At 46.7% G+C, this 18,251-nt stretch overlaps 1 protein-coding gene across 1 annotated transcript; it reads left to right on the plus strand.

Annotated features, from left to right (window-relative positions):
• Positions 1 to 1,941: 1,941 nt before the first annotated feature.
• On the plus strand, positions 1,942 to 17,649 carry LOC114922863 (glutamate-rich protein 6B-like). The gene is made up of 12 exons (XM_029284940.1): positions 1,942 to 2,275; positions 2,620 to 2,671; positions 3,494 to 3,570; positions 7,787 to 7,941; positions 8,856 to 8,969; positions 10,076 to 10,215; positions 11,354 to 11,418; positions 11,632 to 11,759; positions 13,142 to 13,230; positions 13,968 to 14,126; positions 15,162 to 15,384; positions 17,419 to 17,649. The coding sequence occupies exons 1-12, from the start codon at positions 1,942 to 1,944 to the stop codon at positions 17,647 to 17,649; spliced, it is 1,767 nt and encodes a 588-aa protein (XP_029140773.1).
• Positions 17,650 to 18,251: the final 602 nt, after the last annotated feature.

The following is an 18,251-nucleotide window of genomic DNA, read 5'->3' on the forward strand; positions in this document are numbered from 1 at the left end:
TCGCCTTTATTTAGGTATTTATTTATTTAGTAAAAACGGGGAACATTGAGTTCACAGTTACAGCAATGATATTTTTAGGGGATTTTTAAAATCTTGTTTTAAAAAAGAGAAAACAGTTTCAAGTCTGAAGGCTAGCAACACTTTATTCATTTATTTATCAAAGTAGGAAAAAAGGCGTATTTATTTTGTTTTTCAAAATAAACTAATGCTTCTTTGTTTGATGGGAAACAATAAGCCCCAATGAGAAGGGTATTTATTTAAAGACAAACAGAGGAAAGAATGAGTTTCAGGACCAATAGCATTTGTTTACTTATTTATTTATTTATTTAAAAAAGAGGGAATGAATCTCAAGGCCAATACTGTTTACTTAGCTGAAGACACCAGCTAAGCCATCTTAGCATTCTATGGTGCAAAGGGGATTGTCATTTGATATTAATCCAAATACTAATGCCATTAAGAAATGCAATGTATTTATGTTTGATAAAATGTTTACATTTGATAAATATTAATTAATAGCAAACCAAAAGCATCATCAAGCCACTCCATCCAGAATTTTCTAGAGGCAAAAACCTCCAAATATATTGCCACTAAAATTCTCGCTTTATCTTATCAGAGTAGAATTCACCACCATAACCCTTCTTCAGTGACTTCATGATGCACAATATTGATATGTATATTTAATTGCAATATGGAATTCATTGATGGAATCCTGATGGTGTCAGGTGTGACCAAGTGAAAAGATAAGATCATGTCATGGAGGATAAGCTGATCTGGAGCTATTAGTCACAATGGCTGCATGGAATCTTCTGAATATTAGACCTGGATACCAGTTGCTAGGAAGACAGGGTGAAAAGGGGTTCATTACCTTCTCATGGGCTGTCAGAAAGCATCCAGCAGGGCATTTTAAGAAGGATGCTGGATGAATGGTGAACCATCCATTCTGAACAGGGACATCTGCAAAATTCATACTGATGGCAGCTTTCTGCCCCCCGCCTTAGTGCCAGCAGAGAGGCGGCAGAGTGGCAGGTAAAAACCACGCATCACCAATAGCTGAATCATTCAATCAAATGAATCCAGTCTAATCCAATCAGTCAGTCAAAGATTTGAATCTGAATTTGAATGATTTTCCAATCTTTACTTCACCCTGTCTCCATAGCTAGAACAAAATTGATAGAACTGTGATCTAGTTCCGTAGAGTTTTCCTTTGATGCTTTCCTACCTTTAAAAGCTGTGCTCCATTTGTGAGATATAAAATGGTGGTTGCTATCTCTCTGTCTTCCTCTCTATGGAAGCCCCCGTCCTCTACTACGTGACAGTGGTTGGGCAATTTGGAGGATCTTCTGCCAGGCCTAGATGCTTCATTCTGAGGGGACACAAGGAATATTTCTACGCCCTGGATGTTTCCTCATTGCCATCATAGTTACTACCAATTCTGTTGTTTTACTGTCCAGTTTGAAACCCTAACTTTCTTTATTTCACTTCACTTCTTCCCTTTGGGGAGGGTTACTAATAAAGAATATGCTGACCAGCTCAGCTTTATAACTCATACTTTGGTTGGGTCCTCCAGCAAACATAGGAGATCAAGTACCCCCTAACAGAATTCTTTTATTAGTACAATCCACGAAAAAGCTGATTTTGATGGAATTATATGCATACTGTTTCAGCTCTGAAGCCTCTGATGCAAAGAAGTTTCACCCGGACTTCCAGGAGGATAGAGAATATAAAACTTGCTGAAGATCAGACCGATGTATTTTGTAATGTCTTCTGGAATCTTTGATGCTCAGGGCCAAGTCTCAGTTCAAAAACAGCATTAAACAAATATAATAATATTGATTCAAATATTGTATGTTTTCTTAGAAAAGCACATTTATCTTAATTGAAGAAATAACATAGCAATGCTTTTTTCTTTCAGAAAACAGTCTCGTTTCATGCACTGCAAATATGTCGAAGACCCCAAACCCCACAAAATCGGGTAGTAAAAAACAGTTGCCTTCAGAGGCATCCCCAGATGCAGCGTCCAAGCCAGACAGCAGCAAGCCCTCCAGTTCTCTCCTCACAGTTGAAAATGTCAAAAAACACCAAGAGGAGAACCCTGTGGCAAAATCGAATCTTGCTCAATGGTCAATAGAAACCTACATTGAAGAGAGCAACCGCTTTTTGAGCGAGAGTGGGAGCAGGACAGAGGGGAGCAAGGAGCAGAGGGTGTCAAGTGAAGAAAAATCAGGAGCTCTTCATGAAGATTACCCAGAAAATGCTGATCAAACTTTAGGAAAAGGTAGCTGTGGCTTATTTTCTTCATATATACCAGGGGTCTTCAAACTTGGCCCTTTGATGACTTGTGGACTTCAACTCCCAGAATTCCTCAGCCAGACACGCTAGCTGAGGAATTCTGGGAGTTGAAGTCCACAAGACATAAAAGGGCCATGTTTGAAGACCCCTGATATATACCTATCCTACCTAACCAACAAATTAATAAAAAATCAGATGTGACAACTTTAATGTATTTTAGGATTTACAAATTAGTGGATAATACTGTATTGTATCTTATAGAGCTAATGAAAACAATTTCCCCACTTTTGTTATGATTTGAAAAGCAATCTTTTTTCTTCCTCCGTGTAGATTTCCAGACAAGACCTTTGTCGACTCCAGTTCCTGAAACTCAGTTACCCAAGTAAGAGGCGGTGCTTATTTTGGCACTGTTACCAACATAAATACATCAATACACACTAATTTGACAGATTTATAATATATAGAATGAATGAATGAATGAATGAATGAATGAATGAATGAATGAATGAATGAATGAATGAATACAGTATACATTTTCAGCTGTTCTCAGTGGCCTTACTTCCAGGAATGTACACTTATATATATTTTAAATAATTTATTTTTGTGAAATGGATTTAATATATTTGTCTAAGCATTTTGAAAACATTTGCAGATGAATAATAATTCTGAAATGGAATAGACAATAAACACTAATATGCATCATTTTTTCCTCTCCTTCCATCCTATACTTGATAATGTTATCGAGTTATATATTTCACTGGCATGTCTGCAGAATAAGGACAACAAAGTCAAGATGGTAACCCCCAAAGTATAACTGAAGCTCTGCCCATTTATAATTGGATAGCAAGATGGGCAGCATGTAAATTTAATAAATAAAATAATTGCTTATGGGAAAACATTTGTGGATTTGATTGCTGCAGATTGATTTGATATTTCAGACTGGTTTCTTCTGGTATAAGGCAAGCTAATTACAGTAGTATCAGCTCCTTTATAGAGAAGATTGTGATATTTTTAGTTGATTCATGGATTTGTAAGAATGTATTTGTTATTTAACAATTGTGTACACTTATCTATATTAATTAAATATGGTTATACATTATTATAACAGTTAAGTGAATAAATAGTCCCTCTGATAACAACAGGGCATCTGTGCGATGCCTCCTGATAGGAAATTTCTTCCTGGATTTGTTTTTCTCTCCTGCAGAAAACGAGAAGTTGCCGACTTGGAGACTCAGACTGAATGGAGCTACTCCGTCAGCTCCGAAGACTCTAGTGAGCAGGGTAGGTTCTCGAGGAAGCTGGGCTGAGGGTCTGGGCTTCCAAGGGGAGGGCTGGGAACAAGGGAGTGGAGGGGGCTCCTGCAGTTAGGAAGAGCAGTTCAGGGGTGAAATGGATGGCTCAGAGGAGAGGCTGATTCTCTTCAACCGATGTGCTCAAAGACAGGCCGGATGGCCTCCGGTAGGGTGAGATACAAACATTAATGCAATTCTCTTGATAAATCATTGAGTTTGATTCTTGCCATAATATCTCTCGTGTAGAAATAGAGAAGAAGGAGCCGAGAAGTACAGATAGAAAAGAGAAAAGTGAGACCACAGAAAGCAGTAAGTTGCAAAAAAAAATATGGCGGTATTTCCTTAATATTCCTGAAGCTGGTACGGTATCAATTCCAATCCCATTAGGATTTATGAGAAAAGCGCATCTTCCTTCCCCTGTCCTGACCACTTTCTACAGAGGGACGATCGAGAGCATCCTGTCATACAGCATCACAGTCTGGTTTGGGAGCATCCCTGCTTCAGACAGGAAGGCGGTGCAGAGAGTGGTGAGGACGGCCAAAAAGATTATTGGCAGTTCTCTCCCTTCCATCCAGGAGATGGCACATAAGCGTTGCTTGAGCAGGGTCCGCAAGATTGTCTGGGACACTACATGTCCTCTCCACAACTGTTTTCCTTATTACCTTCTGGGAGGGGGGGGGCTCCGCGGTATCCGAAGTAGAACATCCAGATTCACTCACAGTTTTGTTCCATACAGTATTAACCTTGTCAACTCTAAAGCTTCCTCCTTCCGTTATGTATTCAAGATGGACAGTGATTAATATTTATATGTTACTTATATGTAAGGGTGTAGGTCTGTACATATGTTGTATATAGTATGTTTAAATGTGTGTTATGTATGTGTACACTTTGAGAGCAAGCAACTAAATTTCATTTTTAATGTGTGCCATTGTGCCCACAGTAAAAAATAATAAAGATTCTCTCTCTCTCTCTCTCTCTCTCTCTCTCTCTCTCTCTCTCTCTCTCTCTCTCTCTCTCTCTCTCTCTCCTCTATCTATCTATCTATCTATCTATCTATCTATCTATCTATCTATCTATCTATCTAATATAGAAACATTAACAGATATAATAAATTTTAATATTAAAATAACCAGTTGTGCAGAGGGGGAGAGAAGGAGGGAGGGAGGGAGGGAGGGAGGGAAGAAGGAAGGAAGGAAGGAAGGAAGGAAGGAAGGAAGGAAGGAAGGAAGGAAGGAAGGAAGGAAGGAAGGAAGGAAGGAAGTCTTTAGGAGTAACCAGACAGGCCGTTGTTTGAAAATGTTGCCGGCATCTGTTTGAACTTGGACTATCCAGGGCGAATTGGAAAAATAGCTCCGTTGGCCCCCTATCACCTGTCTTACCCTGAAGGGAGCCAGTTCACATGATCAAAAGATGAAGTTTCCTAAGTAGCTTCTGCCACATTTTGAAAGCTATCAGCTTCTTTTCTTGACAATCCCCTCTCCGGATGGGAGAGGCAGGCTCTTCCTTTTCCCCTGCTCGCCCGTAAGCATCGCCAGGGGAAGAGCAGAGAAGGGAAGGGCCGCCGCACTCAGGCGGAAGGATCCCCGAGGCCTTTTGCTCAAGGAAGGACCGAGCGAGGGATCCCTCCGTCCTGAGGGTCCCCCTTTCAGCCAGAATCCTTCCCTGGGGTCCCTTCTCCTGCTCCCTTTCGTGCACCTGGAGCTCCATGGCTTCTCCGGAAGGCTCCCATTTGTGACTGGTATCTGTTCAGGACTTTGATAGCTTTGTTGTTGTTGTTGTTGTTGTTGTTATTCAGCAGAAACATTGTATCACACGGAAGAAGGAGGAGTATGTGAGACTGAGCTGGAGACTCAAGGTACGCTGTGTTCTACTAGTCCTTGACTTACGATCAGAACTGAGCCCAAAATATCTGTTTATCAGTGAGGCAGTTATTAAGTGAGTTTTGCCCCATTTTACAGCTTTTCTTGACAGAGTTGTTAAGTGGGTCACTCCAGTTGTTCAGCTAGTAACACGGTTGTTAAGTGAATCGGGCTTCCCCGTTCACTTTGCTGGTCAGAAGGTTGCAAAAGGGAGTCAAGTGACTCTGGGACACGGCAACGGTCACAAATTGGACCAATTGCCAAGCGTCCGAATTTTGATCACATGACCGCAGGGAGGCCGCAACAGCCGTGTGAAAAATGGCCATAAGTCCCATTTTTCAGTGCCGTTGTAACTTGGAACGATCACTAAATGAGCCGTTGTAAGTTGAGGACTGCCTGTTTTAAAGGTCTTCTGAAACCCTGAACGGTTCCACACCGGGCTTTCTAGAGCGCCACCAAAGTCTGTCACATCCCTTCTCTGCTTTATAAATCGCTGCACATTACATACCACCAGAGCACTGTTTCCGAACCTTGGCCATTTTGAGGTGTGGACTTCAACTCCCAGAATTCCTTTGCTTTGCTTTGCTTTGTTGGCTGGAGAATTCTGGGAGTTGAAGTCCACACATCTTAAAATGGCCAAGGTTCAAAACGTTGTACTACTAGAGTATAGCCAATAACATTCATAATTGCTGGAGTAGGAATGTGCACATGATAGAGGTGAAAAGACACTTGTGTCTAATTAATTAGATCACCCAAATAGAGCCAAAGAAGGGGGGGAGTCATGGTTCCGACACACAGAGACAAATAAAGCAGAACTCCGAGGCTTGCAAGTTCCTCAAAGAACATGTTTATTGATGCAAAGTATCAACACTTCAAAAGGGAAACCAAGTCTGAATAGACACCTAAGAATTCCCCAATACAAAGTTAAGAAATCCCACCCCTAAAGCTATGCAAGCTACTACGTTCCCCAATACAATTTCTTGGTGAGCTTTTCACGAAACGCCCAGCCTGCAGTCCCGGGAGCAGCCGATGACCTTGGTTCCCATGGGACGAAATCTGTTTAGTGTAGCGAAGCACCTGGTAAACCCTGCTCCCTCCGTGCTGTGTGTCCACCGAAAATGAGTAGGGAAAACGGCTGCAGCCATGCTCATTTTCAAAGTCGACAAGAGGCTTATATGGGGTTTTTTTGGATTTTTTTTAAATTATATTTTCCCAGGTCCAAGTGTTCCGATCCTAAATTGGTAAATATTTCTCATTATTTTTGTGGATTTTTTTTCACAGTTAGGAAGCTTGGTTTTCTATTTAAAATGGTTATGTGAGTAAGTATATTCAGAATATTTCCCAGATAGTTTTTATATATTTCATTTCACCTGGTATGTTCTTTTGTGAAAAAAGGCAAACTTTGGAGTCTTTGCTGCTGTCTGAGCTTGGATGTTTTGCTTGCAAACATTTCATAACCCGACTAGGTAATCTCATCAGTGCTAGTGAGTGGGGGGTTCCCTTCTATGGGGACTTTGTTTTCTTTTCTCTTTTCTTCCCTAATGAAATCCTTTTTCATACATTGCTTTGTCAACCTCAAAGAAAGCACTTCTGAGGAGGAGAAGATAAAGTCTTTTGTCCTAGATGAGGTGAGATTTCAGATTTATTATTTCTTCCCCTGAAGCAAGATTATCCAGCTTTTGCTGCAAATTCAGGACATTTTGCAGCTAAAAATAACATAACACACCAAGCAAATTCAAAGCTTTTTGTATGGAAAGCCGATGTGAGGGCTTACCTCTGCAAAATTATCCAAAGGGATAAATCTGAGGCTTAAGAAAACCCAACATTTCCATTCAAGATTCCAAATAATTCAACAATGGCAAAATGACCAAGCCCCAGGAATTATTTATTTTTTTATTTAATTTTATTTAAGAGAATTTATATGGTTGGTAGATTAAAAAAACAGTTTTAAAGGAGTCTCATTAAATGCTCACACTGTCCCAGGAATCAGTGGAGCAGGTGAGGAATCGATTATTTAAGAAGAGAAGGGAGAATCCCGCATGAATCGAATAGAATAGAATAGAATCGAATAGAATAGAATAGAACACAGAATGACAGAGTTGGAAGGGACCTTGGAGGTCGTCTAGTCCAACCCCCTGCTTGAGCAGGAGACCTTATACCATCCTGGTCAAATGGTGGTTCAATGTCTTTTCAAAAACCTCCAGAATAGAACAGAATAGAGTAGGGTAGGGAAGGGTAGAGTATTGTAGAGTATTGTAGAGTATTGTAGAGTAGAGTAGAGTAGAGTAGATTAGCTTTATTTGGTGAAGGGTGCTGAGACACGCAAGGACTTTGTCTCCGGTGCAGAAGCCCTCCGCATACATGCAAAGCAACAGAGTAACCATCATCATCATAATCATGATCCCCCAGAAGAGCGGGTGGTGGAGAAGTTGGCCAGGAAGTCGGTGGAGGCAGCTGAGCGATTCTTAGGGCTTGAGCTCTTCCGCAAGGACCAGCTGAGGGTGGGCAGGCAATGCTTAGTGCTCTCACTGAGGGGGCTTGAGGCAGGCAGGACCCCCCTTCTGGCTGCCCTCGTCTGCCACGGAGGGACTCTGCCCCCAGGCTTCCCTGCTCCACTTCAGAAGTGGCCTTTTCTGGGCTCTGCCGGGGTGAGCCTGGCCAGGCAGCTATTCTACCACTCTTCAGTTCGAGGTAGGCAAAGTCTGCACTCCTGCTGGCTACCATTTGACAGGGCCCGCACGCCCCCTCCTCTCTGGCCACAGCCTCTGCTCTCCACTCTGGGCATTTGCGGGGGGGCAGCCGTGTCCACGGAGAGGAGAGGAAGGTGCCACCATGAAGTCTGAAGCCCCTGAGCTTTCTCAGCCAGGTCTCAGGCAGATCCCTTGGTTATTTCCAGTAAGCATCGATCCGCCAGCCCCTTTCTCCACCTGCCTTCAGTTACTACAAGGTCTTGTTATTACAGCCTATTTTGATAAAGTAGAATTGGAGCAAGCCTTGTGATAGCCCATCCCCGCCTATCCGGAAAGGCTGGCGTCAGCCTTGGATGCTGCCCTCCCCTTCCCTTCCCTTTTCACCAAAGGCAGTCAAGGTGGGGCCCTCTCCAGTTTCTTCCTTACCGCCTCCTGTTTTCCAGGGCTAACTTCACGTTCTGCTAAGGTTTGCTGCATGTTTTCCCCAGGGTCTCCTCCGTAATCCTCTATGTACACCATCACAACTACAAAGAAACCCTACTTAGTCACAACATCGACTGATTTTCTACCCAGTTGTGAATGTGAGGTTCTCGCTAAATGAAAACTATGATTTTCACGAATGTAGAAGCGGTGTGCTATACTGGGTGGCCTGTGTATAATCAGGTTTACCTACCAAACTTTTTGCACTGTGGATTAAACCTTGATTAATGCCTTGTTTCTTTGAGGAACATTCGGTCACCGACATGTGCCTGATCGGTCGCTGCGAGTTTTGCACCTCCCTCCTGAAGCCTTTGCCCTCCCCAGAGGAACTGGAGGAGAAACCAGAGAAAATGGATCATGTAGGTCTATCTTTCTGAATATCTGTCTGAGTGGCGATTATGGTTTCCTGATGAACTAATTGCGCAAAGAACCGGGTTTTTCCCGGTAAAACCTTGGACGAAACCTTATACTGTATAAAACTGTCAAATTATCCATTGTTAACGGCATAAACTTGCAGTGGTAGGCCACCTTGGCTCTTTTATGACTGGTGGACTTCAACTCCCAGAATTCCTGAGCCAGCCATGCTGAGGGGAAAGGGAGAGGTTTCCAAGCTGAACCATGCTGGCTCAGGAATTCTGGGAGTTGAAGTCCATGAGTCATGAGGGGGCCATAGTTCCCTCACGCTGGCTCAGGAATTCTGGGAGTTGAAGTCCACCAGGCATGAAGGAGGCATAGTTCCCCCACGCTGGCTCAGGAATTCTGGGAATTGAAGTTCTTGAGTCACGAAGGGGCCAAAGTTTCCCCACGCTGGCTCAGGAATTCTGGGAGTTGAAGTCCACGAGTCATGAGGGGGCCATAGTTTCCCCATGCTGGCTCAGGAATTCTGGGAGTTGAAGTCCATGAGTCATAAAAGAGCTGAGGTTGCCTACCCCTGGGCCATAAAGCATCTCCGTAGGACCGTTAGTTTTGGAGGAGACAAAATTGTGCACATTGGCTCTCACAACCTGTATCCCTGCTGATCCCTAAAGGCAGAGGTGCAGCGATGCAGGCAGCCCTTGACTTACAACGGGTAGCCCAGTGGCCGTTCTAAGTCCTGAAGGAGCTACGGTGTGTGTGTGTGTGTGACTTACCATGCAGTCCTGACGGTCACCCCTTCGGCCACTCAGCAACCGGCCTGCACTCCTACCATTTGCAGCCTCCTGCAGTCACTTGTACGGTGGGCTTTGTTGAAAATTGGCATTTATTTCCAGGTTTCGGTAAAGCCACACCCCTTAGCAATTTATTGATCCGCGTAATGACGGCTGCAAAAAAAAAAACCCTAATGAAACCAGAGCCACGTTGGGACACAAAACCAGCCTTTCCTCTCCTGGCGATGGTGAAATGCTGAAAAGGCCGAGGCCAGACCCCAGGAGGGCCGGGGGGTGGGGGCGGCCGTCCCTCCTCTGAACCCGGGGCTCCTTTGCAGTTTCTGTGTTGCAGGACGTACAAAGAGGTCTTCCAGTGTGTGATCCAGGAGCTCATGGAGAGGCGAGGCAGTGAGATCGACATCCGTCCTCATCACCGGGGGTCACTGGACAGCAAGACTAGAAGGATGCTGATGGAAGAGTAAGCCGCCTTCTAGTTGAACAGCTCCCGCTCCTATCCGAAACTCTAGCTCCTCGCTGCCATCTAGTGGTCATCTAGAGTTTTGCAGTCCACACCGAATGCTTAATGTCCGCCCTCCCCTGCAGGATATTCTTTTTCCTATCTTAGTGGGCTTTTGCCAGGTGGACACAATTCCAAAATAAAGCCCTGGGTGTGGCAAGGTAAGAATAGTCTATGTAAGAAGCAGCGTACTGGGGAATGGTTTATTTAAATAAACCCGACATGTTTCCAGATAACAGAATAACAGAATTGGAAAGGGACCTTGGAAGTCTTCTAGTCCAGGGCTTTTCAACCTTTTCACCCATTGTACCACTTTTAGGATATGGCAATATCTGAGTACCACCAGTCGCCTAGCAAGGTGTCAAAAACTGGATGACACCCCCCCAAAAAGGAAAAAAGTGATAAAGTACAGGTAGTCCTCAACTTACAACAGTTCACTTAGTGACTGTTGGAAGTTACAATGGCACTGAAAAAAGGGCCCCCCAAGGCACAGCCGAGCAAGACACCTGCCTGCCCGCCCGGCAGCGCTCTCATTCCCCTCCCCTGCTACCACTTTTCTAGGATGGTCGCGTACCACCTGCCAGGTGCCAATGTACGACAGGTGGTACCCGTACCACTGGTTGAAAAGCCCTGTATCTAGTCCAATCCTCTGCTCAAGCAGAAGACCCTATATACTATTCTGATCAAATGGCTGTCCAGTCTCTTCTTAAAAGCCTCCAGTGATGTTATCAAATCAAGGCTGCAAATTTGTGGAATTTCAATAGACGTCATGATGGATTGCGGCCCAGTTGTGGGAGCTTTAAGTTTGCAAACTAGCATATTCCTACTTTCCAATAGCATATTCCTACTTTGGAAACCCCTTTCCAATAAAGTAAGACAGGGAAGGGCCGCAAAGAGGTCGAAGGAAAATTGCCCATCTGTGTTCTTTGGCTCAGTAGAAAAGCCAAGAGCCAGGTGCTTTCTCTGACATGCTTTAATCAATATATTTGATTGGTTTCTTTGCTTAGCTGCCCTCATGCCCATTTTCTTCAGCTGCTTGTATGGCATAAACATCTTAGTCCGCCTACTGACGGCTCATTTTCAAATATTTTTCTCCTAGGTTACAAGAACGAGGCGTCGAGCGATACAGAGAGATATTTATGCAATATATAAAATATGGCCCATGTGAGTACCCTCTAACCCTCCGGAGCCTGTCTTGTCCTCATTTCATTTCTCCAGATAAGGCCTCCGCCTCTCCAGAAGTTCCCGTGCAAAAATGGGAAAGCATCTTTCCTCCCTTTCCCCCCCCCCCCCCCCGTGATAAAAGAGACAAATCCTGTGAAATCCTGACCTTCTTGAAGCTCTGGACTATTCAATCTGCTCTTCAACCTATTTCAGGCATCAAAATTCATTTCAAGTTGTCGGACCACCCGCCCCGGCCAGAAACCGAGAGCCTAGAGAAACGGTATCCGGAGCCCAAAGAGCTGCTGGAGATGGACCTGGGATTCAAAGCTGAGCAGCTAAAGGTGGGCGGATCTCCTCCCTGGCGGGGTCCCCGTTTGGGAGCCCGAAGGCCCGCTCGAGAGGTGGACGGAGCACGCTGGGCCCCCCCTCTCTGGCCCAAAGGGGGGGAATCGGAGGGCTGTGCTCTGCACACCGACCTCACACCCCCCCTCACGGCCGCCTGGGGGTTTATGCAGCCCCCTCTCCCACCCAGGAGCCCCCAGCAGCCCCGGGAGAGCTCCCTCCTCCATTTTTGACCCACCACAGGGACCCTGGAGACAGAGGCAGAGACTCAGGGGGGTCACTCGGGGGGTCCCGGGGCCGAGGATAGACCAAACCCACCTCTCCCTGACCCAGGTGGGCGGCTGACCCCGCTCGGCCGGCCTTCAGGTGGGGCTCCGTCTCCCGAAAGGCCTTTGCAGAGAAACAAAAGTCCTTGTGGGCTTCTGGGGCGGCTACAGGGAGTCCTCGACTTACAACAGTTCATTTAGTGTCCATTCAAAATTAACGACCACAATGGGAAAAGCGACTTACAACCATTTTTCACACTGCAGCATCCCCAGGGTCACGTGATATGACTCGTATTTATGACGGTCGCAGTGTCCCGGGGGGGTCACGGGATCCCCTTTTGCGACCTTCCGACAAGCAAAAGGGGGAGGCCGGATTCACTTAACAGCCGTGTGACTAAGTTAACCAGTGCAGTGATTCACTCAACAACTGTGGCAAGCAAGGTCATAAAATGGGGCAAAATACACTTAACAAATGTCTTGCTTAGCAACGGGAATGTTGGGCTCCGTCGTGGTCGTGAGTCGAGGGTTCCCTGTGATTCCTCTTTTCCGTGGCAGCCGGGCGAGAGAAAGGAAAGACGACCTGCCTCCCAGTCGACCGTTTCCAGCTCTGGGCTTCAAAAACTCAGAAGACCCCCTAGAAAAATAACTCTGCTGCCATCTAGTGGCTATCCAGGTTTTTGCATCCAGGCGTTAATGTCTGGTCCTCAGATGGCTTATTCTCACTAGTTATTGGGTAGTAGGATTAATTCCACAGAGCCTCTGTCTCTTTCTGCGTCTTTCTTAAACAGCTCCCTTACTTTCAGCCTAAATAGCCCTTTCTTAAAGTTTAACTTTCTGGCATAATTTATTCATTCAACTTCTACGGATGCCCAGCTCACCAGCTGCTCTTGCAGCTCCCAGATTTGAGAACTGTCGTGTCTAAGACCAAACAAATTGGAAGCCAAAGAGGCCAGTCCATATGCTGCCGTGAGAGTGAGAGAGTCCCTTAACCCCCCCTTTCATTTCGGTGGCTGTGCAGCATACAGGCAGCGGGGGGGGGGGCATGTGATCGGAGGCGAGGGCCCTTGTCTCAGGAGGGCTCTGGCCTCCCCTGTTTCCTCTGCTTTCTTCCTCAGCTCTGCCATCCCTTCCAGCCTGTGAGAAGATACTACCAGGATGGAAAGATCTTCTTCCTCCTCCTCCCGGACGGAACGGGCCAAGTCTAATATCTGCCAATGAACAAAGTTTAGAGCCGGGGCGTCCAACCTCGGCGGCTTTAAGGCTTGTGGAGTTCAGCTCCCGGCAATCCCCAGCCAAGGAATTCTGGGAATTGAACTTCACAAGCCTCGAAGTCGGCAAGGTTGGACCCCCCTGATTTAGAGGAAGGAGAGGGGTCCTAGCTGAAAATCCCTCTCTCCGGGGGACGTAAGCGCCGTGTGGGATCTGAGGGACGTGTGTAAAGGCAACCGGGACGCCTGGCGCAAGCCTTGCCGGGTTGGGGGGGCAATTCCTCATTTATCTCTACGGTCAGCCCAGGGCCTGGGGGAGGGAGGGGCAGGGCGACCCCTTTCTGAGCTGCCTCTCTAACACTTGCCCCAAATTATAATGTTTGCTTCTGAGCTCTTCCACTAAGCTGGACGCTTTAGCACAGGGGTAGTCAACCTTGGCTCTTTTATGACTCGTGGACTTCAACTCCCAGAATTCCTGAGCCAGCTAAGCTGGCTCAGGAATTCTGGGAGTTGAAGTCCACGAGTCATAAAAGAGCCAAGGTTGACTATCCCTGCTTTAGCATAACCAGCCAAGGATAGTTTTGTCAATAAAAATAAATGTAAGTGGAATAAAAATTACAACAATAAAAAGAAGACCACGTTACTAAGATAAATATATATATATATATATTATTAAGCCATGCATATATCCGGCACCCCGGATGACCAATATCCTTCCTTAGCTCCTACTCAGTTACCCGTCCGGCCGCCTGGCCATCCTCATGACTTACGAGAGCGAGACCCAGTTCACCTACAGCGTCCTTCGTGACACGCAGGGCAGCGAAATTCTGGCCTTCTTCACGAATCAGGGCTACGCAGGACACGACCAGCCAAAGGGAAAGCTCTCCATTAGCCTCCCTCCTCTCTTCCTTCCTTCCTTCCTTCCTTCCCTCCCTCCCTCCCTCCCTCCCTCCCTCCGAGGGGGGGGAGAGCTTCCAGCAGCGTAGAGGGGCTCCCTGGGGGGGGCCTGCAGGCTTGGCCCCGGCCAGGCTCCCATCCTCCCACATCCCCAGGGCTTCTCGAAGGGCCAGATATAAACTAAGTGCCCAAAGGGGAACAGAAACCTCCCAGAACGGACAGGCAGGTGGTTCTCAACTTATGGGACCGGACTTGCTAGCCCTGGCTAAGCCAGGCAGACGTTAAGCGAGTCACCCAACTTTACAACCTTCCTTGCCCTGGTTGTTGAGGAAATCGCAGCAGCCGTGAAGTGAGTTGTGCAGTCATTAAGCGAATCCGGCTTCTCCCGTTTCCTTCCCGGGTTGGGAGCCGGCTGGGAGGGGGGTCGGTGGCCGTCACTCATCCCAGGACGACAGTGATGCCGCCGCAGCCGTCCTAGAGACCTGCCAGTTGCCAAGCGCCCGAATGTTGATCACGGAGATGCTGCAGCCGCCGTAAGAACGAGGACTGGCTGTAAGTCGCTTTGCTCAGTGCAGTTGCAACTTTAAAGGGTCGCTACACGAGGGGGCACAAGCTGAAACTGCCTCTATAAATCTTAAATTAGAATTCAGATTGTTTGGACTGTCAGCACGGAGAACGTGGGGGTTTAGGACTCTCTTTGCACATATTGGGTGTAGAAAGGCGCAAAGCTTTGAGAGCCAAACTGCTGATTTTTAGTCCCCTGTGGACGTTTCTTAACATGAGAGCTTCACGCAGACCTTAATGTTTTCAGCAAGACGATGATGGGGCATTTCCTGCAACCATTTAAAGTGTTTACGAAGCTTTTTATGGAAGGTGTAGGATGGTGATAAATACTAGGGAGACGGGCGTGTGCTGCTGCCTGCATCCTCCCCCCACTGGAAGTCCGAAACACACACACACACACACACACACACACACACACACACCCTTCAGCCACGTTTTAATTTTGCCTTTTCCGCCCTAGGCTGAACCTGGACCTTTGCAGGGGCTCCGTCTTTGACGAGAAAGGGCGGCGGCAGAAGTTCTGGAACTGGTGGGACACCGGGGTTCACGTCCACGCGCCTCCTTTCCAGCCCGTCTGCCTGCAGCTCAATGTTTACATCCAGGTTAAAATTAAAGCCCAGGATCAGGTTTTCCTCACGTTTACAAAGGCTCACGACTGCCTCCGCCTCAACGTTGGTGCCCGGCTGAGAGTGAGTCTGGGTGGCACTTTCTGGTGCGAGGTCAGGCGGATTCAACTTCCGTGGGGAGCAGTTTCTATCATTTGCTAAAACCAAACGTTGCTTGTGGGTGGAGACCTAGAAAGTGGGTCCGCTTGCCTGCGTAGTAAGGGGCAGGGAGACCCCCCTCTTATGAGGGCAAGGACCCCCTCCACCCTGTCAGGGGCGGCCATCGGGTGGGACCATGAAAAGTGGCCAGTCTGCTTCGGGGGGCAGTTCAAGGGGCCGGGGGTCCCCTCCAAAGCCCTCCATGGCCTTCACGGGTCCAGGCTACTTGAGGGACCTCCTCCCCCCGCTGGGGTTGGCCTTCCCCACCCGTGCCGGCTGAGGAGACAGACTGGGGGTCCCGCCAGCCCGTTTATTCCAGCTGGTGGGGGGGGGCTGGGGGAGGAGGGCCTTCCCTGCTGTGGCTCCTGCTCTCTGGATCATCTTGCCTCCCCCCCTCCGCCAGATGTGAGGTTGGGCCCCCAACCCTCCTAAAGATGTGGCTTTGCCAGTCGGCTTGGGGGCCCAGTGGGGGATCAGCGCATGGAGGGAGTTGATCAAGTAATAACAGATTCCCCCCCCCTCCCCTGTGTCTATAGGTTTCAATGTCTGATTTCAATTTTTTATGTTTGAACTGTATACACGCAGTAACTGTAAGCTGCCCAGAGTTACCCAGAGGTAAGATGGGCAGCCAATAAATTTTATAAACAAATCAACCAACCAACAAATACATGAAAAAGGGCCTTCTCGGGGGTGGCCCCTTCTTTAAGGATCATCATACCCCGTGAGGTACGGCTGGCCCCCAGCCTGTTGCTGTTGGGGCTCCACAGGGCCCTAAAAACGTGACTTTCTCCCTGGGCCTGGGGACCCCCAGGGGAAACAGTGCCGATCAAGAGGTTGATTTGATTGTGTGGCTGCTGCCTTGGGGGGCGGGGTGGGGGGGCTTCTTTTAATGGGGTTTTATCACACGGTGGGACTTTTAAATGATGTGAGCTGCCCGGGGTCCCTATACGAGAGTGGGATGGCTCTATAGATTTGTTTTAAATTTGTTTAATAAACACATGAATAAATAATATGACAAGGGAGTCACACCTCCAATGAAGGAGGCAGGGAAAAATTGTGAGAAAAAATGATCTTTCCTTCGTATTTGAAATGGAAATATTTCTGGAGGTTTCCTTGCCTCCCGAGGCTGCCGTTCATAAGGTGGCATTGAAAAAGGCCTCCTTTCGTTTATGGGGTATTGTTTATAGAGTAAGCTTTGAAAGAAAATTATTCTGGAAATGAATTTAAGAATTGAATTCTATTCTGTTCTGTTATTCGATGGCTCTTCTTCTTCTTCTTCTTCTTCTTCTTCTTCTTCTTCTTCTTCTTCTTCTCCTTCTCCTTCTCCTTCTCCTTCTCCTTCTCCTTCTCCTTCTCCTTCTCCTTCTCCTCCTCCTCCTCCTCCTCCTCCTCCTCCTCCTCTTCTTCTTCTTCTTCTTCCTCCTCCTCCTCCTCCTCCTCCTCCTCCTTCCTCCTCCTCCTCCTCCTCCTTCTTCCTCCTCCTCCTCCTCCTCCTCCTTCTTCCTCCTTCTTCACGCTTCTTTTAATCACTACAATTATACTTGACTTTTCTTTCCTCACTTTATAGCCAACCCTTGGTTTTGTGTATGTATGTATGTTGGCAGGTTTTTGTATTTCACTATTAGAAATTCACCTTTGAAATGGCGCAGCAACAGATTGTCACGGACTCCAGTTCTTTTGAAAATGAAATCTTTCTTTTGGTCAGTGTGAAAAACCTAGTTGCAAAAGATAAACGAGTTGGTTAGCAGGTAGCTTTGAGGATGGAAAGAAGGTACACACGTATTTATTCTTCTGAATGTAGAACGTAACTTGTTGGATATAATATAAGCAAACATACGAACCAAGGAAGCATTGATATTAACATTATGGGTTAATAATGTTATAATGATAACAGTTCGTGGTCCCAATACTTCAGTCTCTCTCAATCCACGTTGTCTTTTTCCTAATGGCTTTCTGCAGTTGAAGGATTCAAGGATGCTTTGGGTTCTTCAGCGATATGGAACCACCAAGCACCTCGTGAGTCCTTCCTTGCTTGAGAAGATCAGCAATATCTTGACCCACGTGAAGAAGCTACTCAAGAAACTGGATTCTGATCCCTCAAAAGAAGCTGCAGACCTGCGCCTTATATCGAAGGTGTATGAAAGGATGCACCGACGACACAGACAGATACAGCCCAAGGAGAGAAATTAATCTGTTAGGCTGCGGGAAGCCAATCTAATATTTTAGTGGTGCAGAAACTACATGAAGTTAAGCTTCCTACAGGAACCATTAAACCTTCCCTCCATCTATGCTGTAGTTTTATCTTTTCATGTCTCTTTATGTGACACACTTAAGGGTTACGTTATCCCGTTTGAACCAGGAGGCTCTACTTAAAGACCATTTCATTCAACGGCTGTTCAAAGTTACGAAGAGGGCACTACGAACAGCGACTCTACAACCGGCCTTCGCACTTGTGACCGTTGCAGTCATGTCATCAGAATTCAGGTGCTTGGGAAGTGGTGTGTATTTACAATAATGGCACAAATGTCAATCACAACCTTCCCGGAGAGCTTCCAACAACACGGATTCACCGCCTGGTTTTCTTGGGTTGTAAAAGAGCTTGCCAGATATTCTGTAATCTCACAGTAAAGTCAGAGAAAAGTTCTTCTGGGTGTGCTGCTTGGCTGGCCTACTTCGCAGGGCTGACCCGATGGGGGCTCCTTCCAGCAGCCCCTCTGGCCTGGGAACTGCGTGTTGCCCCTACTATCCCCCACCCGGCCACGAAGTATGACTTGAGAAGTCACGTCGCAAAC

Source organism: Protobothrops mucrosquamatus, unplaced genomic scaffold, assembly GCF_001527695.2.
Source record: "Protobothrops mucrosquamatus isolate PMUCROS unplaced genomic scaffold, P.Mucros_1.0 scaffold1130, whole genome shotgun sequence".
NCBI lineage: Eukaryota > Metazoa > Chordata > Lepidosauria > Squamata > Viperidae > Protobothrops > Protobothrops mucrosquamatus.

Excerpts from the sequence above, each read along its gene's own strand:
- LOC114922863 (XM_029284940.1), top strand. The coding sequence starts at position 1,942 with ATGTCGAAGACCCCAAACCCCACAAAATCGGGTAGTAAAAAACAGTTG. Across the intron at positions 3,571-7,786 it reads CGAAGACTCTAGTGAGCAGG|AAGCCCTCCGCATACATGCA; the intron begins GTAGGTTCTCGA and ends TCTCCGGTGCAG. Across the intron at positions 13,231-13,967 it reads GACGGAACGGGCCAAGTCTA|TTACCCGTCCGGCCGCCTGG; the intron begins ATATCTGCCAAT and ends GCTCCTACTCAG.